General features: G+C 55.9%; 11 protein-coding genes and 1 non-coding gene across 12 annotated transcripts; 7 read left to right on the top strand and 5 right to left on the bottom strand.

The window, feature by feature from the left end:
• The first annotated feature begins 474 nt into the window (after positions 1-474).
• On the top strand, positions 475-2,785 carry DL89DRAFT_15909 (uncharacterized protein). The gene is made up of 2 exons (XM_040883634.1): positions 475-601; positions 904-2,785. Exon 2 carries the CDS (start codon positions 955-957, stop codon positions 2,746-2,748), a length of 1,794 nt encoding a protein of 597 aa, XP_040747642.1. The 5' UTR covers positions 475-601; positions 904-954; the 3' UTR covers positions 2,749-2,785.
• A 36-nt stretch (positions 2,786-2,821) lies between these two features.
• DL89DRAFT_289993 (uncharacterized protein) lies at positions 2,822-3,676 on the bottom strand (the record flags this gene model as incomplete). The annotated part of the gene is made up of 1 exon (XM_040890028.1): positions 2,822-3,676. The coding sequence occupies one exon, from the start codon at positions 3,674-3,676 to the stop codon at positions 2,822-2,824; it is 855 nt and encodes a 284-aa protein (XP_040747641.1).
• A 1,083-nt stretch (positions 3,677-4,759) lies between these two features.
• On the top strand, positions 4,760-6,336 carry DL89DRAFT_289992 (kinase-like protein; the record flags this gene model as incomplete). The annotated part of the gene is made up of 2 exons (XM_040890027.1): positions 4,760-5,122; positions 5,308-6,336. 2 exons carry the CDS (start codon positions 4,760-4,762, stop codon positions 6,334-6,336), a joined length of 1,392 nt encoding a protein of 463 aa, XP_040747640.1.
• A 267-nt stretch (positions 6,337-6,603) lies between these two features.
• On the top strand, positions 6,604-7,452 carry DL89DRAFT_289991 (uncharacterized protein; the record flags this gene model as incomplete). Its single annotated transcript, XM_040890026.1, has 3 exons — positions 6,604-7,206; positions 7,238-7,410; positions 7,434-7,452. The coding sequence occupies 3 exons, from the start codon at positions 6,604-6,606 to the stop codon at positions 7,450-7,452; spliced, it is 795 nt and encodes a 264-aa protein (XP_040747639.1).
• Positions 7,453-7,474: 22 nt separating this feature from the next.
• On the bottom strand, positions 7,475-8,858 carry DL89DRAFT_289990 (uncharacterized protein; the record flags this gene model as incomplete). Its single annotated transcript, XM_040890025.1, has 7 exons — positions 7,475-7,657; positions 7,698-7,754; positions 7,792-8,010; positions 8,046-8,144; positions 8,182-8,461; positions 8,601-8,641; positions 8,676-8,858. The coding sequence occupies 7 exons, from the start codon at positions 8,856-8,858 to the stop codon at positions 7,475-7,477; spliced, it is 1,062 nt and encodes a 353-aa protein (XP_040747638.1).
• Positions 8,859-10,596: 1,738 nt separating this feature from the next.
• DL89DRAFT_16062 (kinase-like protein) lies at positions 10,597-12,078 on the top strand. Its single transcript, XM_040883653.1, has 2 exons — positions 10,597-11,219; positions 11,290-12,078. Exons 1-2 carry the CDS (start codon positions 10,839-10,841, stop codon positions 11,701-11,703), a joined length of 795 nt encoding a protein of 264 aa, XP_040747637.1. The 5' UTR covers positions 10,597-10,838; the 3' UTR covers positions 11,704-12,078.
• Positions 12,079-12,111: 33 nt separating this feature from the next.
• On the top strand, positions 12,112-14,164 carry DL89DRAFT_300555 (P-loop containing nucleoside triphosphate hydrolase protein; the record flags this gene model as incomplete). The annotated part of the gene is made up of 2 exons (XM_040890822.1): positions 12,112-13,224; positions 13,260-14,164. 2 exons carry the CDS (start codon positions 12,112-12,114, stop codon positions 13,965-13,967), a joined length of 1,821 nt encoding a protein of 606 aa, XP_040747636.1. The 3' UTR covers positions 13,968-14,164.
• Positions 14,165-15,333: 1,169 nt separating this feature from the next.
• Positions 15,334-15,983, top strand: DL89DRAFT_280838 (uncharacterized protein; the record flags this gene model as incomplete). Its single annotated transcript, XM_040889614.1, has 2 exons — positions 15,334-15,496; positions 15,565-15,983. The coding sequence occupies 2 exons, from the start codon at positions 15,334-15,336 to the stop codon at positions 15,981-15,983; spliced, it is 582 nt and encodes a 193-aa protein (XP_040747635.1).
• Positions 15,984-17,039: 1,056 nt separating this feature from the next.
• Positions 17,040-17,112, bottom strand: DL89DRAFT_t5. Its single transcript has one exon. It is a non-coding gene; the product is annotated as a tRNA-Gln (tRNA).
• Positions 17,113-18,164: 1,052 nt separating this feature from the next.
• DL89DRAFT_264298 (lysozyme-like protein) lies at positions 18,165-18,727 on the bottom strand (the record flags this gene model as incomplete). Its single annotated transcript, XM_040886193.1, has 2 exons — positions 18,165-18,397; positions 18,449-18,727. Coding segments are annotated over 2 exons (509 nt in total), but the record flags the coding sequence as incomplete, so codon positions are not given.
• A 1,333-nt stretch (positions 18,728-20,060) lies between these two features.
• DL89DRAFT_319957 (mitochondrial carrier) lies at positions 20,061-21,450 on the top strand (the record flags this gene model as incomplete). The annotated part of the gene is made up of 5 exons (XM_040891171.1): positions 20,061-20,492; positions 20,533-20,667; positions 20,698-21,170; positions 21,205-21,271; positions 21,312-21,450. 5 exons carry the CDS (start codon positions 20,061-20,063, stop codon positions 21,393-21,395), a joined length of 1,191 nt encoding a protein of 396 aa, XP_040747633.1. The 3' UTR covers positions 21,396-21,450.
• On the bottom strand, positions 21,431-22,418 carry DL89DRAFT_319956 (uncharacterized protein; the record flags this gene model as incomplete). Its single annotated transcript, XM_040891170.1, has 5 exons — positions 22,220-22,418; positions 22,081-22,122; positions 21,935-22,033; positions 21,846-21,899; positions 21,431-21,802 (listed from the first exon to the last, which is right to left on the bottom strand). The coding sequence occupies exons 1-5, from the start codon at positions 22,373-22,375 to the stop codon at positions 21,431-21,433; spliced, it is 723 nt and encodes a 240-aa protein (XP_040747632.1). The 5' UTR covers positions 22,376-22,418.
• Between the last annotated feature and the right edge of the window lie 2,252 nt (positions 22,419-24,670).

Here is a 24,670-nt window from a genome sequence, read left to right as displayed (position 1 = left end):
TGAACCGGTCGCGCACCACACCGCAGTCACGCAGTGCTAATCGGCAGTCGGCAGACATGACCACCAGCGCAGCCACCAGCCACATCAACGGCCGAGGTCGGCGGTTCTCCCAGGTCGAGTACGAATCGCCGTTTGCAGCAGGACGGCCGCCGCAATTTAACCTCGACCCGTATGCAGCGGGCCGGAGCTCCTATGATGAAGCAGCCCAGCTTGCGCCAACAGCACCGGTGCGTGAGATGTCGCTAGGTAATGTGCATCACACAGCAGGAGGTCGTGGTCAGGACTGCGTCGTTTGACATACCGCCACGCGCTGGCGACGAGCCTCTTATCCGTAGCCCCGATATTTCCAGCATATCCGTCGCTAGCGGTGGCGGAGGCATGCGCCCGCGACACACACGTGTGGGCAGTGCTGTATCGCCAGTGACACGCGCCAGCATTCTCGAGGAAGCACGGTACAACACCGGCATGCCATACCGCGACCTGCCAGGCCGAGCGCAGCACCACCACTGGAAGGCCACGTGCAGTGAATTCGTGGTATGATGCAGTTCCCAGCAATGCACAGAACGAGCGGGATGCCTATAGCGAGTCCTTTGCCTGGGGAGCACCGACTCCTGCCACAGCAGCAGCTACGCGCCAGCGCACAAACTCATTTGCCTGTGGGACCCAGAGACCACTACCAGCACCCCTCGAGGCCAGGAGGCACTCGCCATGGGTACAGACACTCGCAGGCTGGATCACTGCAGATAATGGTCCCAGGAACAGCGTCGGTTGCGGGCAGTGCACAGACCCGTGACCGCAGGCCAGGGATCCGGCAGCCGGTCCACTGAAACCGCGTCAGTCCATGGAAGCTCGGCAATCCCCGGATCTGCAGCGCCACGCAAGGCACGGAAGCAGCAGCAGAAGAGCAAATATTCAAAGACGCCGATTAAGAGCAACTGGTACTACAAGGACGAGATGCTGAGCGAGAGCGAGCTGAAGGACCAGGATTTCTCGTCGAGCGATGAGGATGAGTTTGGCAAGGAGGGCTGTGTGCCCAGCGGCGATGTGGCGACGCAGCAAAGGCTGATCCAGAAGCAGCAGCGCGAGATCTTTGACATGAATATGCGGATGAAGATGATGACCGAGGCCATGAGCAAGACAACCAGACAGCCGTTCGAGACCCTACTGGACAACTACCAGCGCACCTGTGCATCGAATCGCCGCGCAAACCGTGAGCTCGAGGTGCTTCGTGCGCAGATCGCCGAGCTGAAGGGGCAGTGTGCCGAGCTCACCGACCAGGCGGCCAATCCGCCGCCGTGCGCACTGGCCCACGGAATGACTGATGAGGAGCAGGCGCAGTTTGACGACTTGCAATATGAGCTCGAGTCCTGCCGCCAGAAGCTCGAGGATGAGATGAGCATCGGCGCCAGGCTGCGAGACAACCTTGCTGAGAAGGATGCGCTGCTTCGTGAACAGCAAGAGTCGCTTGTCCGTGAGCGGCAGCGTGCTGACCGCTTGAAGAAGACATACGAAAAGCAGCTTGCCACTGCGAATGCAACAGCCAAGTCCGATGCAGCCCAGCACAAGGCTACCAGTACTGCTGCTGACGCTTCTCCGTTCCGTGTGCGGGCTGGCACTGCCACCACGACAAGCGAGACGCTGACGCTTCGTGCGCCGTCGGAGCTTTCGGGTGGAGATGATCACATGTCGCTGAGCACAGCGCGCTTTTCGCATGCTGCAACCGCAATTGGGAGCCGGTACGACGCCATGAGCAAGACTGAGCTGATCGGATTGGTTGAGGTGCTGGAGACCGAGAATTCCCGGCTGCATGCCTCGGTCAGCAACATGGAGAAGGAGCTGAGCAGGATGCGTGCGGAGACGAAGAGCTATGAGGAGCAGCGCGACACGATGCTGGGCACCATCCGCAATCTGCAGCGCGAAGAGGTCAGGGCTAGCGCCAACCCGATCGAAATCGATGAGCTGCAGCACCGCAACCAGATTCTGGAGGAGGAGTGCGATGGGCTGCGCGAAAAGTGCAGTGCTCTGGAGCGCCAGCTCGACGATGTGCAGCGCCAGCTTGAGGATGTGCAGCGGGAGATATCGGCGGATGTGAAGGAAATGTTCCGCGATGGGGATTCAGATACGGACGAGTTCATGGATGCTGAGGGCTCGGGAATGGAAACCGAGGAGGGAGGGGGTCAGCGCCGGAGTGCGGATTTCCGAGGCATCGGTGCGGCGCAAAAGGCCCAGATTTCTCAGCTGGAGCTGGAGAACAGGCATCTGCGGACCAACGCGGACCTCCTGGAGCAGCAGGTGCTCGACTTGCAGCAGAAGCTGAAGAGCGAGTCCAGCCGCTTCTACCAGCTGAGCCACGAGTATCTGCGGCCGGTGCTACGCGAGATCACTGTGGATGCAGCTCAGGCCGAGCGCGCAGACGCATATGTGCGCCAGTGGGGCACGCAGTCGAGTGTGGGCCTGGCAGCCGATTGCCAGCATGAGGCACCGTCCAAGCGAAGCAAGAGCCAGGGGATGCTGTGCAGCTATGAGACCATTGACTCGTCGCAGTCGTCGATGCTGGACCACGACGCACTGGCTGGCCTGGATCTGTCCAAGATCAGCTCGTACGATGAGTTCAACGGTGCTGAGAGCGTTGATTCGCTGCAGGAGCCGCTGCGTCCAGCGCCCTCTGGCAGGGCGGACGGTGCAGCGAGCCGGAGCAGTGAGCTCGAATGGCGCAACAGCATCAAGAGCTTTGCCAGCGGGATGTAAGCGGACCGGCCAAACCACTCGATCCATTTTAGTATTTCATTATGTATCATTTTCTTTTTATCCGAATCTAAATTTATTGCCTTTGACCAGCCTCGCCCTGCCACAGCGCCAGACGCTCGAGGGCAGACATTTTCGGGGGCTTGTTTCCGACCAGACGGACCTTGGTGTTGTGGGCCTCGCGGGGCACGAAGATGGGAGAGTCGAGGGAGAACATCTGGAGCAGGTTGTTCTCCTTGAGGCGCATGATTGACATGTTGAGGGCTGTGGATTCCCGGGCAGGCGAGTCGCGCAGATGATGCAAGATAGTGAGCAGGCCCTTGCGGGAGAGCGCGTGTGCGTGCATGCAGATCGGCATATTGGCATGGCGTAGGGGCTTGAAGGCAACGTCGACTTTTGGCTGTATGTACTCGAAGGCGCCGCAGTGGCCAGGGAACAGCATGTCCCAGTCGGGTGGCAGGTGACTGTGGACCGCACGCATGGTCTTTTTGACGGTAATCTCAATGTCAAGCGAGTCGTCGAGGACCAGGGCGGACTGATGGCCGGCATGGGCCATATTGTGCAGCACGCCAAAATACGTATGCCATGGGTCATTGACCTGGGGCACAAATTCTGCCGAGATCTTGAGCATCTGCAGGAGCTGAGCGGAGCGGGTGAGTCTGTCCGGGAAGGCCGGGTCGTGGATCACGTAGATGTGGTCGAAGCCGAGCTTTGCGTACACCTGCGGATGGTATTCGGGCAGAACAGGGAGGCTTGTTTGGCCTACCTTGTACGTCTGTAGGGCCGAGCGCGGTGCAGCGGGCAGGGGCTGGGGCCAGAGCGCGATGCCGACGAGCAGGCTCAGGAGCAGCAGCAGCAGCAGGTGTGGGCGGTGGGATGCTGTGCGCTTGGCGGCATCGGGCGAGTCGGGAGCATCGAGCGGTGTATACATGGTTCCACGTGTATATGATTTGTAGATGGCGGAATGATAGTGAAAAGATGCAGCTTGGCGGGTGCCTCCTTCTGTGTCAGACACCAGAACCACTTTAGCCTGCATAGTTGTAAACAGTGGCCGCTGCTATTTCTGTAATGCGTATGTCGGGAATGGCATGCATTTTGATTTGAGTGCGGAGATATGGCGAGGCGGAGGCAGCCCAAGAATGACGTATGGCGTCCAGGCCTGGCTCATTCTTGATGTTTTTCTTTCTTTTTTTTGGAGAGCGGGAAAAGAAATATATCTGGGGGCAGATGCTATTACCCGGTCATATGCTGCGTGGCGTGCAGTGCTATACGGAAAAACGGCTGCTGTGTGGCAGATTTGGGCGTACTGAAGGCGGAGATGCCAGTGATTAGTGAAGTAGAAGGGAAATCCCGGCGAACCCAGAAGCCCTTTATTCTCCTGCTTTATCGGCGGCCATCTACGACGACTAGAACTGTAGTGGCGAAGGCTCTGTGAAAAATAAATAAACAAGGTCGCCCCACTGGGTGGGCATGTGCTTTGGTTCTCTGTTGCCAAAGATGGGCAGTGCGAGAGTTGGCTGTGTTGCTGTGTTGCTGTGTTGCTGTGTTGCTGCTGATCGCCGGGGACAGGAGCTAGAGGCAGAAAAACAATTGTCTTTATGGTGGTTTTCTGTATCTGCAGCGATCGGGCCAATCAGGAGGCAGGGAACAAGCGTCTCCGGTCTCGTGGGCAAGGCAAGCGAGGCCTGTGTGGCCAGCTGATTGCCTTTGATAGCGAAGCGGTGGGGAGAGGAGTGATTTTCGGGCCAGGGCAGGATGTGTGAGAACGGCTGTGCTCATAAGGGGAGCAAATGGCATCGCACTCCCGGGGCGGCGGCTGTATATTTTCTTTGCTGGTTTTGGATATGCTCTGCTGATTAAACCGGAGCACCTAGTCCTTCAGGTATAAATACAAGCAGCGGGCACTCGCCCATTTTGTTTCCTTTCTTTTTGTTTCGGATGCTGGGTAATATCTCGGGTATCCAATTGACGTTTATTTTCTCTTTTTGTATTTATTGATTTGTTGTTGTACACGATGGTTATGATGGCGACAAACAGGCCGGACATATCGGTGGCGCCGACAGTGAACTGCTCGCTGGAGGCAGATGTGCGGCAAAAGAACCGGTTCGTAGTGCAGGGCGGGGGCGGGTCGCGACTGAGCACAAAAACGACGCTGGTGACAACGACCAATGTGCCGGTTGAGGCGGCGGGGCGGCTGACGCAGTCGGCGCCGCAGAGCCGGATAGCTGCAGACGGGCAGCATGCAGTGGACGGGGCGCTGTCGCTAACAGTGCGGCCGGCGGGGTGGACACAACGCATCCTTGGAGCAAGCATTCGGCGGCTGGGCGCAGGCACGGGAGGGTTCGTGGACCTCCATCGGTCGGGAATAGTTAACAAGGTAAAGTGAATATGCAGAGCGATCAAGATTGGAAGAGGTGGAAAGAGAGGAAAATTACATGTACAGTGATCGATATATTAAAGTGGAGGTAGATGCGCATTGAGCAAACAAACCATTGGTGGCACATGCAAATATGATTTGAGACAAGCAGGCTAATATGCGTAAAGTAGGTGTTTGCGGTGAAGACGTTTGCAGGCAAGGAGGCGGGGCAGGGCGGCGTGGGGGCGCTGAGCCGGCGGGTTCTGGAGGAACTCGGGATCGCCATGAACGTGCACCACCGCAACGTGGTGCGGACATTCGAGGTGGTGGTGGAGACGGACCAGCGGTGCTACGTGGTGATGGAGCCGTGCGCCATCGACCTGTTTTCGCTACTGCACCGACACACCGCTGCCCAGGGCGTATGTGTACCGGACCAGCAGCTTGACTGCTACTTTGTGCAGCTAGTGCGTGGGTTGGCGTATCTGCATGCGATCGGCGTCGCACACCGCGACCTGAAGCTAGACAATGTGTGTGTGACCAGTGACGGCATCGTCAAGATAATCGATTTCGGCTGCGCTACGCTGTTCCGCCGGCGGGTGCCCAACACGCAGCCGCTGCTGCCGAGCCGCGCACAGTCGCACCCGCCAGGCCCCATGCAATCACATCTGTCGGGCCGCGCCCTGCCGCGATTGCGCAATACCACAGGCCGTCGCCCGGCGCCATACAATATACCGCGGCCAAACGCGCCGGCAAAGTCGTCGGCAAATGGCGCCAGCGAGCCTGCCCACCACTACATCGAGATGCTATCATCAGGGGTATGCGGGTCCGACCCGTACATGGCACCAGAGCTCTTCACCAGCACCCACTACCTGGCGCCGGCAGCCGACGTGTGGGCGCTGGGAGTGATATATTTTGCAATGCGACACATGCAGTTCCCGTGGGCGATTGCGCAGCCGGCGCGCGACGCACACTATGCGGCGTTTGCGCAGAAGCCCGGCAGGTTTTTTGACGCGTGGTTTAAGCCGCGTGAGTGGGCGACGAGCTTCCTGACGACTAGAAAGAGCCATGTGAAATGTGCGCTGGACGCCAACGCCATTATGCGAAGGATCCTGGACCCGAATCCGCGGACACGCGCACAAATTGTGGACATTGTCGGAGATCCGTGGTTTGCATCGCTCGAGTGCTGTGTGGACAGCGAGACGTGTCGGCACGACCACTGGGTGCCGCAGATATGAATGGGCATTTCCCTCTCTTTCTCTCTTTCTCGAGCGCATATTGCGGAGACGAGCGTAATTGTATGTAGTTTTCTCCCCCTCCCTTTTTTGTACATTCTCACGTAACAAACTGGTTCATGGTCATTTCCAGCATTCTCCAGATGCTACGTTTCTCAGCCTTATGCATGGGCATTGTGCAGCTTCCGCATCCCTTTGTTGTACATGGTCTTTGACCCCTTTTTTCCGGTAGCACTTTTTAGTATACATTGAAACAGCATTCAAAGGATGATGGCGATTTCGGGCTCGCACGCAGCATGGTGGTATGGGCGCGCCATCAAGGTGTACTTTGGCATCAGCATTCTGCTTTCCTTTATGTGGATCCTCAAGCACCTCTACGTGGACATGCCGACAGCCTCAGCTCCATTTGCACTAGGCCCACCAGCCCAGCAATACTCGCAGGCATTCACCGACCACATATACTGCCTGAACGTGCAGAATCGGCTGGGGCGACACGCGCGCATGCGAGCCCTGCTAGAGTACATGCACCTGGACGGCGAACTGTTCACCGGGCGGCAGATCTCACATCTGGACGTCTGGCGCAACATCATCAACAACAACTTCCGCCACGCACTGGTGATCGAGGACGATGTGGACTTTGAGGTAGACTTTGTCGAGCGCATCGCCAAAGCCATGGCGGCTGTGCAGCGCAAAAAGTGGGACATTCTATATGTCGGGCACTGCTCGATGGACGAGGGCCAGGGGAAGCCGCGCGGACAGGATGTCTTCAAGGCCACCAAGCCGTTCTGCACCTCTGGGTATATTGTCAGCCGCAGCGGGGCGCAGAAGCTGTTTGCATATTTCGTGCGCAACTTGTCGGCTGCCACCCTCGACGTGTCGATGGTCGCGCTGGATTAAGCGCAAGCTGCTCAATGCGTACTCGCTGTTCCCGCCCGCCGTTTTCCAGCGTCGTGACCTGTACCCGGCCGACGACGGCATGGAGCTCAAGATCTCCAAGCTTTTGACCAACAGCGCGTGGGACGAGGCGAGGAGGCTGGAGCCGCGGCTCGCCAACTGGACCGAGCCCCTAGACCGCCAGTTCCTGGACCCAGGCGTACCAGCACATTCCGACATGGATGAGCGTAGAGAAGCAGATGGTCAATTAAATAAAAATATCTACGCGCGACACATCGCCCGAGGTACCCACCAGCAGGCACTGCGCTGGGTGCATGGGCTGCACGGCCGCCAGCGATGCGCCCAGCGGCTGCGTTGGCGCCTGCACCAAAGTCCACCCAAGCCCAATGGCGGAGCTGCCGATGCTCCTATACGTGCTGCCTTCAAACACCTCCAGAATGCCACGCCGGGCTACATACACGACCAGGAACAGCCAGGCCGGATTTCTCCATCCACGCACACTGGCTGCCACGCACACCCTTGAGCATCTGCACCGCCTCGCCTGTCGCCAGATCAACCAACCACAATCCGCCCCAGTCCGTCCCGACACGCCGCCACTTGGTTGCCCGGGGCTTCTGCGATCTCCAGCACGCGACGCGGCGGGTCGTGCAGCCAGAACAGGCACGGCACCAGAGCTCCCTGCGCGGCCTCGGCCGGAGCCGGGTCGCGGAACAGATACGACTTGGCCAGGCCCAGCACCGCCCCTGTGACACGCATAGCCACGCGCCCGGCGAATATCCGCCGCTGAAACCGCCGCCGTGTCTGCGCTGGTGCCAAACACCCCCAAGGGCCGCGCCCTGCTGCGGCGCCACCAGGAACCGCGCGGTCACTGCATCCACTGAGCTGTGCGCTTTGGCCAGCCCAGCCAGCGGCTCGTGCTGCGGCCCACAGCTCAATGCATCAGATATCCGGCACGCCGAACCGCCACTTCTTGTACGCGAACCCCGGGCATTCCTCGGCCGACGCGTCGACGCACAGCCGCAGCGCCAGGTACAGCGACTGCCCGTCAATGCTGACCAGGTGACCATCAGCAAACGTCAGATTGACTTCCTCGGCGCCGAGCTCCTCCATGCGCACACGGATGCCAAGCAGTGCGGCGCCATGCAGACAGTGCGTGGTAAGCAGGTGGCCGTGCTGCGAGAAAATTCGCAGATGCCCGGTCTCGTAGCCAACCGCCACGCACACTGCCGCCTGCCTGCCTCGGCTCCGAGCTGTCGAGTGTAACGCCAAGCAGCAGAGCGCCGTGATTCGCTCCCTAAAAAAAGAAATGAGCTCGGCAGATTAATAATGTTGTGAAAAATATCCCCCAAAAAAGGACTCTCTAGCAGGCTTACCCTGATATCGACGCCTCCGTGCCAACCGAGACCAGTGCGCACTCCGGAGTGCGGCCCGGCTTCGGCCGTTCGCACAAGAACATACTGTGACTCGTAAGCAATTGCCAGGAAAGCCCCGTCGATTGACGTGGCGAATTTGCACGCTGATAGGGAGATCTCGTCTGTATCATGCAGAAACTTGAGCACTGTTCTTGGCACCGTCGACCGCAGCGTCACGCCCACCTGGCGGTTTCTAGACGTAGCGATCGTCTGCGACATTTGTTTGTTTGCTTTGGGGAAGGGAAAGTACTATGAACAAAAAATCAGGCTGCGGCCATTCAAAGCCAGTACGACCTGCTTCGGTGGTTGCTATGTTTGAAAAGTGACACCTCGGCATCATATGGGGCTTCTAGGAAGTAGGCTGTGGATGTCCATGTTTTATCAACGGCCCACCCATCGATTCGGGTATTCGATCTGATGGTCCCCCTGTGGGGGTCGGGCAGGTTTGCGCCGGAGCTTGGTGATCCATCCAATTGAGCTTAAAACCGCTGCTTCAATTGTGGAGCACAGCGCCCTTGCTCCATTTGGAGCCCTGCTACGCTAGCATCCAGGTCACTGGTCAGACACCTCTACCTGCCCCTGTGCCAGATCGCAAACGAACAAAACAAGCCCTGGTCACAGTAAACAATGCATATCTGACTGTGTTTCGCCGGGCAAACCCGCACAATTCATGTTGACTCAGATGGCCCTCCAAGAGCGATTCCCGCGTCACGGTCAATGAAGTGTGCCAATCTGCTTGGCGCATGAAGACGGCCCAGGGGCTCAAGCAGAAAGACGCCTTATCAAGCGAAATGCGTCGCTCGGTTGTCATAAACCGCCTGTGCGAACGGCCCTGCTACTATTTCCAAACAAACAGCCTGACCAGTGTCAGGAGGCATGACTAAGCCGGCGCCGAGCTCTTGGCGTAAGACAGCTTGCTCTGCAGGGTAGGTGACAAATACAACAGAAAATCAGCAAGCCGTTATCGAATGTTCTTGTTTTAAAAAATCCCTCAAGAAAATAGCAATTTTTCCTGACAAATGTGCCAAGCTGCGGTCGCGCCATGTGGAAAAGCCCCTCACAGACAAGCTTTCTTGGCCAAGCCCCCTTGGCTCTGGGCAGACCGCATCCTTTTTTGGCTACGCATAACAGGTACGCGCTTGCACAAAAACAGTCAAGGTAGAGCCAGCCCTGGGGGCCATGGCTAAACCCGCAGTGGAAAAAGGCTTAAGAGCGCCCAAGCGACCCAGGGCCGGAGATAGGCCAGTGACATAGGACCAGTGATCCAGCGGGCAGTGTTGGGTGCGAGTGGAAACAACAGCCCAGTGAAAGACGCAATAAAACTTTTATGGCACGATATCCGTTGTGAACCCGAGGAGCCAAACGGAAAAAGGTCGTCCCTTTTCCAAGAAAGCCGATGTAACCCAAGGATTTGTAATTTTTTCACACTTGTTTGGGGGGAGCGATGAATGCCGCCCCCCCCCGGCTTGATGGCAGGAGTGATTTCGCTTGGCGTAGACTTTTTCCGCCAAGGAAGCGGGCCTCCGGGCCTGGGCGGAAGGTTATTTAAAGGACGCAAGGAGAGCCTGCCTTTTCGGCGTTTGATATCGCTACAGAAATCATCTTTGTGTATTTATCCCTTTCCTTTCCACTTGGCAACACCACAACCTATTTTTACTTGTACAGAGAAGCAAACGCACACACAAGGCATATACAGTTATTACTGCCACATATAATATACACTATGCACAGCTACAAGAACGAGGTCTCTCCGGCCAACACGCTCTATGACTCGGCATCCACCACAACCGGGGCACAGGGCAAGAAAAAGTTTGCTCCACTTCCGGCGGCTGTTTGGCAGCCTCAAGCACAAGCACAACCGGTCGACAGACTCACACAACAACAGCGCAGCCGCAGCAGTGCAGGCGAAGCGCAACCACAATGACAGCTCTGCGCAGAAGCGGCTGCAGCAGACGCCGACATCGAGCACAGTGATTCTGCGGCGGCCGTCGACAGCGTCGTCGTCGTCGACAGCCAGCGACGAGAACGTGCCAGTGATCAGCGACCGGGCGACCGGCTACATCCTCGAGACATACGGTCTGCCGGTGCGCACGATCGGACAGGGCACGGGCGGGTTTGTGAAGCTGCACCAGGCGTGCGACGGGCGGTACTACGCAGTCAAGACGTTTCACATTCCCAGACACAGAGGACCGCAGCAAGATGTGCACCAAGGGCATGAACTGCCGGCAGTGGAAGCACCTGCTGGACGAGGCGAGCTTCAGCCTGTCGCTGCAGCACCCGAACGTCATCCGCACATACCAGTTCGTGCGCGAGGCGGACGGCACAGTGTACAGCATCATGGAGTACTGCGAGAAGGACCTGTTCACAGTGGTGCAGGAGGGCTCGCTGACGGCCGAGGACATTGACCGGCTGTACTTCCAGCTGCTGTCGGGTATTGCGTATCTGCACGATGTGGCGCACGTGGCCCACCGTGACATGAAGCTGGACAACCTGTGTGTGGACGAGGACGGCAACCTGAAGATCATCGACTTTGGGTGCTCGTCGACGTTCGACCCGCTGGCGCCGGCGCAGACGCGCGGTGTGTGCGGGTCTGATCCCGTACATCTCGCCAGAGGTGTTTGTTCCGCGGGCGGCCTACGACCCGCGCAAGGTCGACGTGTGGGCCACGGCGGTGATCTACCTGGCGATGGTGTCGGGGCACTTCCCGTGGGAGGTGGCCAAGTCCGAGGACCCCAACTACGCGCTGTACCTGAAGTACCACGGGCGCGTGATTGACCACTGGCTGCCCAAGGACAAGGCGGCGAACCCGCTGATCAAGCAGATGCTGATGATCGACCCGGCGATGCGGCCCACAGTCGACGAGCTGATGCACGACCCGTGGGTGGCGTCGCTGGAGGAGCGGTTCGGACACGCAAAGTCGCGCACCAGCAGCACGGTCTCCAAGACCACGCTGATCGGGCTCGCACAGACCACCAAGCAGCAGGAGCTGACAGGCATCTACACCCACCCCAACTCGTCGACGTCGACCGTCAGCTCGGGGCTGTCGCTCTCGAGCGGGTATTAAGCGCGCCTCCTTTTTTAAATGTACATACTTTATTTAGACTGAACAGTGAATGAATTATCCTCAGCAAAATCGTGCATATGCGGAGTGACTGTTGCGATCGCGAAGCACCGCACGTTTCCCCCTTCCGCTGTTGGTGTCCATTGACCAGGCCCACTATTTTCCGCACTAATGCCGCAGCCAACCGCCGGAGTGCGGTGCGGAGTTTGGGTGAGGCCATGTCCGCGAATTCCCGGCTTTGCTTATCATCTGCATTGGCCGCAGGGCCCCGTCCCTTCATGCGGATCACCTGATACTGCAACTGACAGCACCCATTTCCCAATTGCTGAGCCCCCTGGAGCAGCTCACGCTGGCAGAGGCGGGGAGGGTCATGCTGCGAGCCTGTGCTAACAAACCCCTTTTCAGACAACAATGGATATCGCGGATTTCGTCGCTTCGCAGACACAGCTGGTCGAGAGGGAGCGCGACTACGAGGCCGAGCAGTCAACAGCGCTGGCCAGCAACTGGCTGCCGACGGAGCTGCAGCGACTGGGGTTCGCCCTGGTTGCACTGCGCATCACCCGGCACACCACCGGGCTGGGCGGCAAAAGCCTGCTGACGCTTGAGGCCCCGACACCCGGCACTGCCCTGCTCGCCAACACACTGCGCTCGGGTGACATTGTCAGCGTGACAGCGCCAGTGAACAAAAAGAACCTTGTGGGCATGCACGGCGTGCTGACGCAGTGCTCGGACATGAAATTGACGGTGGCACTGCGCACAGATGACGAGGTGCCCGGGGACTGGCACGAGCGCTGCTCGGTGCGGCGGCTCGCCAGCGACGTGACATACCGGCGCATGCTCCAGGCACTACGCAGCCTTAGCGAGCGCCCTGCTGCTGCGCCGGTGGTGCGCTGCCTTTTGGGCAATTCTGAGCCGCAGTTCACTGAGCCGGCAGGCGAGTTCTTCAACATGGAGCTGAATGCACAGCAGCAGAAGGCGGTTCGGCATGCGGTGACGGCGACGGATGTTGCACTGGTGCATGGGCCGCCGGGCACAGGAAAGACACAGGCGGTGGTGGAGATTGTGCGGCAGCTGGCACGCAATGGCCGCGTGTTAGTATGCGCGCCATCGAACTTGGCGGTGGACACTCTGGCCGAGCGCCTGGGCCACCCGGCCGTGCGTTTGGGCCACCCAGCCCGCATGCTGCCTAAGGCCGCCGCCATGAGTTTGGACGCCCTGGTGAAGGGCTCGGATTCCGGCTCGCTCCTGCGCGACGTGCGCATGGAGCTCGACCAGGCCCTGGCAAGACTGCCCAAGGCCAAGCGGCCGGAGCGTCGCGAGCTGTACGGGCAAATCAAGGACCTCCGGAAAGAGTTCCGGGAGCGCGAGCGCTCTGTTGTTGCCCAGACCATCGACAGCGCGAGGATCGTCCTGGCAACTCTGAGCGGCGCAGGTGCGCGCAAACTGGGCGACTTTCATGCGGTAGTTATTGATGAGGCAACACAGGCCACCGAGCCCGAGTGCTGGATCGCCTGCATTGCAGGCGTCCAAGCTGGTTTTGGCCGGTGACCACCATCCAGCTGCCGCCCACGGTTACGTCCGGTAAGCCGGTGGAGACTATGTTTGAGCGTGTGCGCCATCGCTGTCCCAATGCCTGCGTTATGCTGACAACGCAATACCGCATGCATGAGCAGATCGCCAAGGTCTCCAGCCAGCAGCTCTACGAGAACAAACTGGCCGCCGATCCCTCCGTTGCCGGCCATCTGCTCAGCGACATTGCCCAGTCAACCGACGACACCACTACTCCACTAGTTCTCTACGATACCGCTGGTTCTGGCATGTACGAAGACACAGAGGCTGCAGGCATTGCTGACACGGACTCCAAGCTCAACCGCTCCGAGGCCGCCCTGGCCCATGCCCATGTGCTGCGGCTTCTTGCGGCCGATGTAAGCCCCAGAGATATTGCTGTCATTTCGCCGTATAATGCGCAGGTGCGGCTGCTGCGCGAGCTGCTGCGCGACCACGTCGAAGTCGAGGTCGGCTCTGTCGATGGCTTCCAGGGCCGCGAGAAGGAGGCCGTGGTATTGTCGCTGGTGAGGTCGAATGAGAACCAGGAAATCGGGTTCTTGTCTGATTACCGCCGGACTAACGTCGCTGTGACGCGCGCCCGCCGCCATCTGTGCGTTATTGGTGATAGCGAGACCGTGGCGCGCCGCAGCCCGTTCTTGAACGCGCTGTTTGTACATTTGGAAGACAATGCTGATCTGCGGTATCCTGACTCCATGTAATCCGCTGGCTTGGGCCTTTTTCAAATCTGCCCGAGCTCATAGAATTTAATTCCAAACCTGCATCTTCCTCTCCCTCTTCTCCACGATTTCGGATATGGTTGGGACAGCCCGCTGTCGGTCCTGTCTGGATTTTTTATTCGCAATTGGGACCGAGTGATTTGCGCAAAGAAATACGTGATGCATATTCTTTGTGCTGTTCTTGGACTGCCGCATTGGTGTCATTCGTGGATTCGGTCTGTTTGGGATGTCTTGTTCCTGCCGCGACGTCAAGGCTAGCATCAGTATTGGACCAGATGCTGCTTTCTTTTCTTATCGTCTCTAAATCACAGCTCTGAATCACAAACCTGCTCCAATGTCGCCATCGACACGCGGAGCAGACATGGAGTTTGTTTTTACGGGGGGATCGTCGCTCTATTTTTCTGTTCTCTCGGCATTACATGCTAACCACATTGAGCCCATCTTGGACATCAAAATTATTGGCCAATGTACTCTGGTTGATTTGCAAGCCCATTTTGCAGCAGCCCTTTTTCACGCAACCCTACTTTGTCCCGCAGTTTAAGCGAATTGCAACTGAGGGGAACATTCGGCGCTCCATTTTCACACATATTTGCAGCCGCAAGGAGAGCATCCGGAATGAACTTGCCATTTTACCCCGTTCTATAGCTAGTCAATTTTGTGTTGCAGTACTAAACATTCACCTCTCCTTCCCCTCCCTAACCTCCAGTTTACGAATTTCTTTTCCTCCGTCTCTTCCCTCATACCCCCTCTTATTTTTTGTTACGCTTATACATTTCATATGCCCCCCACACTATCGTTACGCCAGGATGTGCGAACAGAGGTCCTGGAGTCCGAGGTCTTCACATCCCCACTATCAACAGCCGACCGCGTTCTATTCTACATCCAGCTGGCTATCCTGCTCTCTAACATCCCAATAGTAATCTATATAATCTGGAACCGCCGCTATCCGCCAATAAAGGCCAAGCAGGTCTGGCTGACATCCCTGCTGGGCCTCAGCATAATCCTCATGCTGCTCTCGGTTGCCGTGATGTTCGGTATAGTTCGAGCAGACGGGGATCTTCCGGAACTGCCACGTTTGGGGCACCTGGGTAATGCTTGCTGCTGGGCGTGGCGCCGACCTTCAGCCTGATAAACTACCGCCTGATCGTCTACTACCGCGTGTTCATTGCCCACAAGCTCTACTCGTTCCGCCGCCGCCGCACCTTGAAGGAGTTCTGCCGCTGCTACTGGCCACTGGCTGTGCTCATTTCTCCAGCCCTGATCGCCTGCATAGTCGTCGAGGTACTGCCCAAAGGACCGGTCGGCCGACTTCCGCTACTACAAAAACATGCCGACGTGTTTGTTCAAAATGCAGTGGGCATATTTCATCTTTGCCTACTACTTCGCCCAGGTGCTGCTCGCCTGGTGCCTGTATTTTGCCATGCGCCGGATCGCCAAAAGCTTTAACGAGTTCCGTTCCGTCATGCCTGGCCTGGCCCTGCTGACCATCTCAGCTCATCTGCACGGCCGTGGTCGTCTCGCTGGGCGGCGCCGGCCATTCCTGGGGCCGCACCCTGAACGGCATAGTCTTTACCCATAGTCACCGAGCTCTACTGGTGGATGATCGTCATTAAGCCGGTTTTTGGCCACATGTTCATGTATGAAAAGTGCCTCAAGCGCTTCCTCGAGGCTGTCCAGGACGATGGCATGACTGCGCGCCGACAGAATATCCCGGGCGTCCAGAAGCAGCTGTATAATATCGATAATACCATGAGCTCGGGCGGTGATACTGCGCGCTTGGAGTCCAGCGCGCGTCTTACGGGTCCCTACGACCTGGCTGAGTCCGCCACGCGCCTGGAGGCTGTGCAAATTTCCAGCGCTCGGCGTGCCAGCGATGTCTCAGACTTTGCCTACCCGGCGTATCTGCCCCGGCCGTTCAACCAGGACCCGCCCGATGTCCAGCCAGGCTCATTCAACCAAGTGAAGTTTGCACCGGCCTCCCAGACACATATTCTGTAGGAATGGCCGAGTGGCTTTTTATTGTTTACTTTCTGTCACCAAATCCTTATTATTTGATAATTACTGAACCCATGCATAGACATCTTGATGTCCAGGGAACTGCAAGAACTATGCATATGCAGGTTTTCATCCTCTCTTCAGAAATTGGGCAGGCTTTCGATCTGCTTCCTCGGTAGCTGGCAGAGTCCTGGGCTACTTGCCGGGTGCACTCGGGCCGCTGGACATAGGGTGATCTGGCTGGGGTGCTTCTATCAGTCATTTCTTCGGTGCACTTTGTTTTTTGTTTGGGTAGGCGGTATCGGTTTGTGTTTCTTGATATGGACAAAGGGGTAGTGTTTGTGCAACAGTGCCCAGCGCTGATGGGTATTGATTATGCAGACGCCCCATCGGATTGCGGCCAATTTATATGATTAAAGGTCGATGCACCTCTTGCATATGCATCTATTGTCCAGTCAGGACGCTCATGCAAAGCTACATAGACACTGTGGCTTTAGGGTTAATACGCTAGCAATATCATTTCAAACACCCACTATCTCTGCCTAGTCACCAGTTGTGACGCTCCGACCCCATTGTCACAGATACGATGGCACCTACTATGAATAACGGGTACTATTATTGCTGGAGTAGTGCCTGATATCCACTTTCAGTAATTGCTTCTGTCCTGTGTAAATCTTACGCAATAAGGAAATGCCACTGCGTCTTTATTTAAAGACCCCGAGCTGTGCGTATTCTCACAGTCAGATTGCTAGCCAACGTACACGGTGAAGCCCTCACCTCAATACAACACAGCCACTGATCACCTGTGACATCCACCGTGCCCATCACCATGCAGATACAATCCACTGTACAAACACTGGGCCGGACGCCCATCCTTTTTCTCAGCAATTTCCAGTTTATCATTCCATAAAGCTATAACTACTGACTCTCGAAGGTTAACAACTCAACGATATCTAATGAAAAAAAAAAAAAGAAGCCCACCGACCTACTAGCCTGGCTATAACACCAGTATGATGACTCCTCAAGCGTTATTCCAAAAATGCGCAAATAGGCAAAAGAAGGTTCCACCGAGATTCGAACTCGGGTTGGCGGAATCAGAATCCGCAGTGATAACCAGCTACACTATGGAACCAACTCATCATTCTGGATTCGCCAATTTTTAAAATATCCTTAAGCACTCTACTAATAGAACTAGCTGCTATCGTCGATTCGGGCATAGTTGCACTTTTATGTGATATTGGACTTCAGCCTTGATGTTGGTTATCATGTAGACAAACTACATATATCTACTGGTCCTGGTATCTGTATATATTGGTTTGTTAACACCATACATATGACTCTTGTTTAGCAAATCTATCAAGCATTTATATACCAGAGACAGGTTTTCTTGCTTCCTCCATGTACGCTGCCTCCCCTAGTCTTATGATACACCTTGCAGATGCACATGCTGTCACCATCAACACTTGCAGCGATGATTCTGACCATTGGTTATTTTGTCTATTAAGGTTCTTGTTCTTGAACTGGACACAGTTTAGTGAGGCTTCTTCAGCTAGAGCTGTGTGAGATGAGACAAGGATATACTGTTTGGTCCTGAACCTCGACCCTTGTCCTCGACTGCCTCTTATATAAATAAACATCGTTTTGCATACAGGTTCAAGTTCATAATATGAAATACGGACATCAACTATGATTTAATGTACTGTTACTGGAATGAGTGGTTACAGAATATATGGACATCCAAATGACTGAAAGTGGACTGGCTTTGTACGTATGCGTTCAGTCTTGTCTATGGTGCGCAGGGGACTCCGGACCCGAATGTCAACAGTAGCCCTTGAAGGACATGTATTAGCAACGATGATGCCTAAGATTATTCGCATCGAATGAGGTTACATAGAACCTATTTGTTATATCTAGCACTTGACAGGTGGTGGTCTTGCCGTCGTTATCCAGAGCCTTGATCGAGCTGTCCCACTTGTACTGCTTCTGGGCAACCACATACTGGTACGACTTGACACGAGTGATACTCTCGGCCCATTCCTTCTGCGTCTCCTTGTTGTGCGGGTTCTTCAGATCCGCCATGCGCACCTGCAGGAACTTGGTCAGCCAGACGATCTCGTCGACATTGTGGCCGTTGATCTTGAGCGTGCTGCCCGACGAGCCCTTGGCGATCAGCCTTGAATCGACGCGCTGGTCTTCTTGATCAGCGCACCAACCGAATCGGGGTCCGTGCCCTCGCCGTGCTGGATCGTCGTATCATAGAGCTGTGCGCGGGTCACATCGAGCGTAGCACCCAGCTTGTCTGCCAGCTTCTGCGACGGGTTAAAGTACATGCTGTCGCGCACATTGTCCTGCGCCTTGCGGAACTTGGCATCAGACTTGCCCAGCTTGCCCCACACGAGCAGTAGCCCTCCAGGCCGCTAACCGAGCCGCTGTGCGACTTATCCAGCTTCTTCATGACGGCGTCGTACTTGCTGAACTCGTCCTTGCCGCCAGTCATCTTGTGGTAGTCCTGCAGGACAACCCAGGCATCCGAAGTGCCAGGTGCAGAAACCAGCGATACCGGCTGTGTAACCACGCCCGTCCTTGATGTTCTCGCAGTAGTCGTAGTGGAAGGCAGTGTCGCCATTCTCGTAGATGTTGGTCAGCTGGAGTGCAATCTTCTTGGAGCAGGCAGACATGGCGGCGTTGGCAGAGCCGAAGGCGGCCACGGCGGCAACGAATCCGAGAGTAGCGGTGAACTTCATGGTGCTTGATTAAGAGTAGAAGGGGTGGAGTTGGGTGGTTTAGCTGCTGTTGTTGTCTGTTGGTATGGGCAGAGATGTAGGGCCTAGCAGGTGCCTTTTATACGTGGAATTATAGTCAATATAAAGTGCATTCAGCGTTCCCTCGACTGCATGGCTCTCTGTGTTCTGAACCTGAGAATAGGCATGCTGTTTGAGGGATACCCAAAACAGTACTCTTGCATCTAGATTCGAAATCGACAGCCTTGTTCGCCAATATCGAGATACGTGTATATTCTTGGTGTAACAGTGGAATTCCATAGATGCGAAGCCCATGTGGGAAAGGCAACTGGGCATCCTCAAATGGCAGCAAAACCTCAGTCCATATTGTAGAATGTATTTGTAGCAATTTCTTGGCAATTGGAATCGTGGAAGGTACTAAATTTAGTTCTAGGGAGCGTGGTACATTCGATTGAAATCCGCAAAAAGGGGGTTTGGGATTTCCGGCAAATATGCTTTGTTGACCGGCCAAGTGGTCTGGCGTGCTGCGCTGCGTATGTAGATGAGACATGCTGCTGCATGTATGGAAATCACGTATGGCCGGAGGACACTGCGCCAATAGCAACAGTCAGCTAGCTAGCAGGCTCGGCATGTCACTGCTAAGGCATTGAGGACAATGTGGTGCTGTAGCTGCAGTGCTATCGCTGCAGTGTGTGTACAGCCATCCAAAATCGGCCATACAATAGTGCGGGCGCCGAAGTGCATTGCCTAGACTCTGCATTTCTCTGGCCGAGATTGCACCGCTGCCTTGTGTGGATTTCCACTAAGTAATGCGTGACAGATTCACCGGGTAGGATCTTTGCCGCCAGCGCCTTCGCGTGTAAAAAAACTGAGGATTCTGCGGAAAGAGCCTGACTATCTGTTGCTGGCTTGCCCCGATTCTTGAGGCGGGTCACTTCCGATTGCGTTTTTCGGATATTCCATTACGCCATGGGTGCATTGTCCCCTTACTAATGACATAGTTTATCAGCAACGATTACTCAGCATGCTGGGTATGTTGGCGGTATGCCGAGGGCCAGGGTATGTGGGGTGGACAGACAGGTTCCAGCAGACAGTATGCTCGCAAAAGTGCTATCCTTCGGGTGTTTATTGGCCATGGCCACATTCCTGGGAGCATCAGCCAGGGGCGCCGCGGCAGCCAGGGGATAAACGATTTCCCTCCCCTTACCGTGAGCGGGGAATTATTTATCAAGGAAATTCCGAGGAGCTGCTGATTCACTTTTTCAGCCTGTGCTTTTCACTTCCCACACTCCCAAAGAGTGCCATAAAAATTTTCTGGTCTTGCTTGTACATTACACTAATGCCACAGACCAATTCGCAGGTCGCAGACACGGAGGCAGCGCCCGGGCTCCAGTCGCGCATGGCGTCGGCGTTTGCTGGTGCTATTGTCACATCACTGCTTATGACACCGTTCGACGTAGTCAAGACACGGCAGCAATCACAGACACTTGTTACCAAGCAGCCTTTGCCTCAGGTACAGCGGCGGCCAACAAATTACTGGGTGCCGAGGAATGCACGGCCACAGCAAATGGAGCTTGTGTTCAAGCGGTTGTGTGCACCCAGCACAGCCGGCGTTATAGGAGCAGAGTCGGCAAGCCTGAGAACCTCGGCGTCATTGTGCCTGTGTTCAGATGCGCTTGTGTTCGATGCTCAGGGGCGGCCGGTGGATGTGGGGCAGAGCTGGGATCATCCGGAGCAGCGCATCTGCATGCGAGGGAAGCGCGGCGGCAGCGTGGCGGCAGTTGTACAGGGACCTGGTAGCCGTCCCACAGGCAGGCAAGGCGGGGCTCTGGAAGCGGCTCGGCTTCACACCCAAGATCGAGCGGGTGGCAGGCGAGCGGATCACCAGGAACACTGGCGGGAATGCAACACATTGCCCGGACCGAAGGTGTGCGGAACGCTGTGGCGTGGGCTGAGCCCAACGCTGGTGGCATCAGGGTCCATCGACCATGATATATTTTGTCGGCTACGACTACCTGCGGTCGTGGATGGGAGCCAGGATGAAGGCCAGCGCGATGCTTTCTCCATACGAGCAATTCGCGTCTCTGTTTGCCGGCTGCATAGCGCGCACAGCGGCTGCATCGGTGATTTCGCCGCTGGAGCTGGTACGCACACGTATGCAGTCATCAGCAACCCACGACCTGCGCACGGTGATGCGCGGGGTTTCGTCAGAGATCGGACATAGCGGGCTGGGGACGCTGTGGCGCGGGCTGGTGCCGACGCTGTGGCGCGACGTGCCGTTCTCAGCGATCTACTGGTTCGGCTACGAGCAGTGGAACCATCGTGTGTTTGCACCGATCTTCGATGGCCGCCAGCACAGCAGTGGTGCGTCGGATACGCTGACCCGGCTGATGACGTCGTTCTGCTCGGGCGCTGCGAGTGGGATTGTGGCAGCCATTATCACCACGCCGTTCGATGTTGCCAAGACCCGGCGCCAGATCGAGCAGCATGCTAAGCCCGAAATCACATGTCTCACAGCACCGGACCTTTGCCAGCATGCTACGTCATATTGTGGCCAAGGAGGGGCTGCGTGGGCTGTTTGCTGGCCTAGGCACCGCGTCTGATGAAGATTGCGCCGTCGTGTGCGATCATGATCTCGTCGTATGAGCTGGGCAAGATAGTGCTGTCAAAGTAGACATTTTATATAATAGACTTCAATCAAGATGTTGCCTAGACTTCGGCGTCGCTGGCATATGTACTCTCACAGGGCTCAATGCTGCCGTGGTACCAGTAGAACTGCAGGAAGATTGCCAGATCAAAGAACAGCGTGCCGGTGCTGCCGAGGATCCACGGGATGTTTGCCAGAATGTAGTCGCTGTTAAGCGAGTATAGCATCAACGACATGGTGAACGACACATTACCAAGGATCGAAAAAATGAACATGCCGATCGACAGCCCTTCACACGATTTCTTGCGGTAGTTCTTGATAATCTGCGGGATGCGGGCGCCAAGGAACAGCACGGCAGAGATGTACCCCATAGCCTGCGAGAACGGGTGGATCTTGACTGGCTTTGACAATGACACAGTGCCAGAAACAAGGCTCTCAGGCATCGCTGGACCACGTTGCCAGCGCCAGGCTGACAACCAAGATGATTGCAATAATCGGGAACATGGCCGGCATCGTCAGTGCCGACCTACTCTCGTCCTGTCTCTGCTGTGCTGCTTGAGGCCGACAGTCGCATGCCCTTTGCTGCTGTTGAGGCTCATCATGCTGGTGGCTCTGGTGGCATGGGCAGTGGCAGTGATGCACATTCGACGGCCGCCGCTGTCCAGCTGCATCGCCCAACAGCGCACTTCCTTCACCCCGATCTGCCTTCGACTGTCTGAGCGCGCCGCCGATTGGCATAGTTGTAGTAGTGGATCTGAGCCAGCAGCACCGCGTCCGCAAGGAAGTAGTAGATATACAGGATGAGTGCGGTGATAATCAGGTCTTGCCCAAATGCGCCGATGAGCCCGAACAATGTCGCCGAGAATCCAGATATACAGGAACAGTAGCGATACGCCGTCGCCGCCTTTGCGTTTGTAGTTTTCATAAATCTGCGGGGCAAACACCACGAGCCAGCACCCGATTGAGAAGTATCCGAGCACCTTTGACACGACTTGGTTCCAAACCATCGTTTTTAAGAGTATGAAAATATGCGAAGAAAAAATGTGGAGCTGAGCTGTTTGTGCACAATATGCATTTTCTTGACCCAGTCTGAGCTCGGGTAAGCCCAATGGGGTCTTTTTGTGGATCTGGGTCCAGGCTCTTTTGTTTTTGCCTGGCATGAATGCGACCTGGCGGTTCATTAGCAAATGTCGTGACGGACGGAGCAGGTTTAATATGCAGGTATGGCTGTAATGCTTAGCCACATACATGTTCTGTTGCCTTTTCGTCCCGGCCTGCATATTCCTCAGTACCAAAATCAGTACTCTGCTAGATGGCCACCGCTTACCAGGTTATTGAACAACATAGTATTGCTTCAGAGGGCGCAGTCGGTCTATCCATTGGAGTTGCAGCAGCACTGTCTGCTCAAGAGAATAAGGCAGAGACGTCCGAACGGTTGCTTGCTACTGCTTCTGGTCAGCTGTGTTGTGCAGTCGACTTGCAGCGGCATGCGAAAGGTGGCAATGACTATAGATTGCGGCTTGGCCATGCAGTTTTATATCCCTCAACGCCCTTTTCTTGACTGTCATATATGTGCATGGTGGTGCCTATTACATCGCCGCTGTGGGACCATGCGATGAAGATTCCATCCAGGCCAACACGCTGTGGATGTAAACCGGTTCTCTCTACGGCTTTATAGTTCTATGGAAGATCAATTTATTGTGTGATCAGGGTTCACCGATGGAGTATGGCGGCAAGATATGTAGTCCAAGAGTGTGTATTTTTCGCCTTTGGTGCAGCTGCCATCCATGGCTTCGCTCTGCTATATATATCCTGTCGTATGTGCCGTCAGGCTAACGAAAGATCAGGTCATCACTGGTAAACATAGCTTAACTGAACTGCAGATCGGTCTGTTCTCGCTGGAGGTGAGACTGGGGTGCCACGTATAGAGTGCTGCTTGCATGACGCCTGTCTCCCCACTTTTAGAGCCGCTTGAGCCGCACAGTTCGCAGCAAGCAAGCCGTTCATTGCTGCAAAGGTTACACAACACCTCGCAAGGAACGGAATTGTACATTCATCGTACCACCCTTACGCATCCAGCGAATCGTCTTGCAGAAGGCAGGCAGCAAAGCTTTTACATCTGCTGATGCTTTTCTTACATCGCAAGTAAATACCTACAAGGTCTTGGAGACCCGGCTTGCACAATGTAAGGGATGCCGTTGGCAGTATACCGATTCCTTTGTATTCAACTAGGGACAGTTCAGGCTACAAGCCGGTTTATCATCGCGCGGTTTCATTTGCTTGACCAACGACAGCAGGGAGAGAAAAATGACCCAAACAGAAAGGGCACTGTCGGCTGTTCACCAAAAATCGGACCCAATCCTGCCAGGCGGGTATCACTGTGCAAATTGAGCGAGTCAGGGTATTTATAGGGCAGGGCTTTCTCTCACTCTCTTCCAACACCCCTCCCGTTCCCCCAAGCTTTAATGGCAATTCCTTTCCCTTTCCTTTTTATATCTATCTGCTAACGACCCTTTTTCCCGCCCCTCTCCCCTATTTTACGCCTCCCTCGCCTGTTTATCCTTTCCTCTATTTTTGACTATCTTTGCCGCCTGTCCTGATTTTAATACACATAGACGATGCGGTTTGTAAAGTACACGCCGCTGGTTTTCGTGGCCCTGCTTGCGATTAGTGGGCAATCGATCGGCCAGGATGCAGGTGCCGGTGCGGTGGACCCTGCAGCTAGCGCGGGTGGTAATGCTGGAGACGCTACACCCGGTGATGGAGCAGCTGGAGCTAGTAGTGCTGCGAACTGACCCTACAGGTACCTGAGGGTAACACCTCACCCACCGCAGGCGAGACGACACCCGATGAAGCAACGCCCTCGAGCGATCCAGCAACGACCCCAGAGTCTACGCCTGAGAATACGACGCCAACCCCGGTAGAAACCACGCCTGATCCCACCACACCAACCACTGAGGACCCTACGCCCGAAACGACGCCGGAAACAACTCCCGAAACGACACCGGAGACTACACCGGAAACTACGACCGGAGACTACACCGGAGACTACACCGGAGACCACGCCGGAAACTACCCCCGACAATCCTGCCACCACCCCAGAGACTACGCCCACCAATGACGATGATGGCGTTGTCACGGTGACCTCCACCTCGACGTCGACTCGTGACAACAATACAGCTGACTCAGCGTCCAGCGATTCTACACCGAACACCTGGTGCCACGCCTACGAAGCCTACGACGCCTACGAAGCCTACGGACATCTGGAACGGCATCACCCACCCATTCGAATACCAACGAGT

This window comes from Linderina pennispora, assembly GCF_002104995.1.
Source record: "Linderina pennispora strain ATCC 12442 chromosome Unknown DL89scaffold_1, whole genome shotgun sequence".
Taxonomy (NCBI): domain Eukaryota; kingdom Fungi; phylum Kickxellomycota; class Kickxellomycetes; order Kickxellales; family Kickxellaceae; genus Linderina; species Linderina pennispora.
This window is presented reverse-complemented; position numbering and strand designations above follow the sequence as displayed.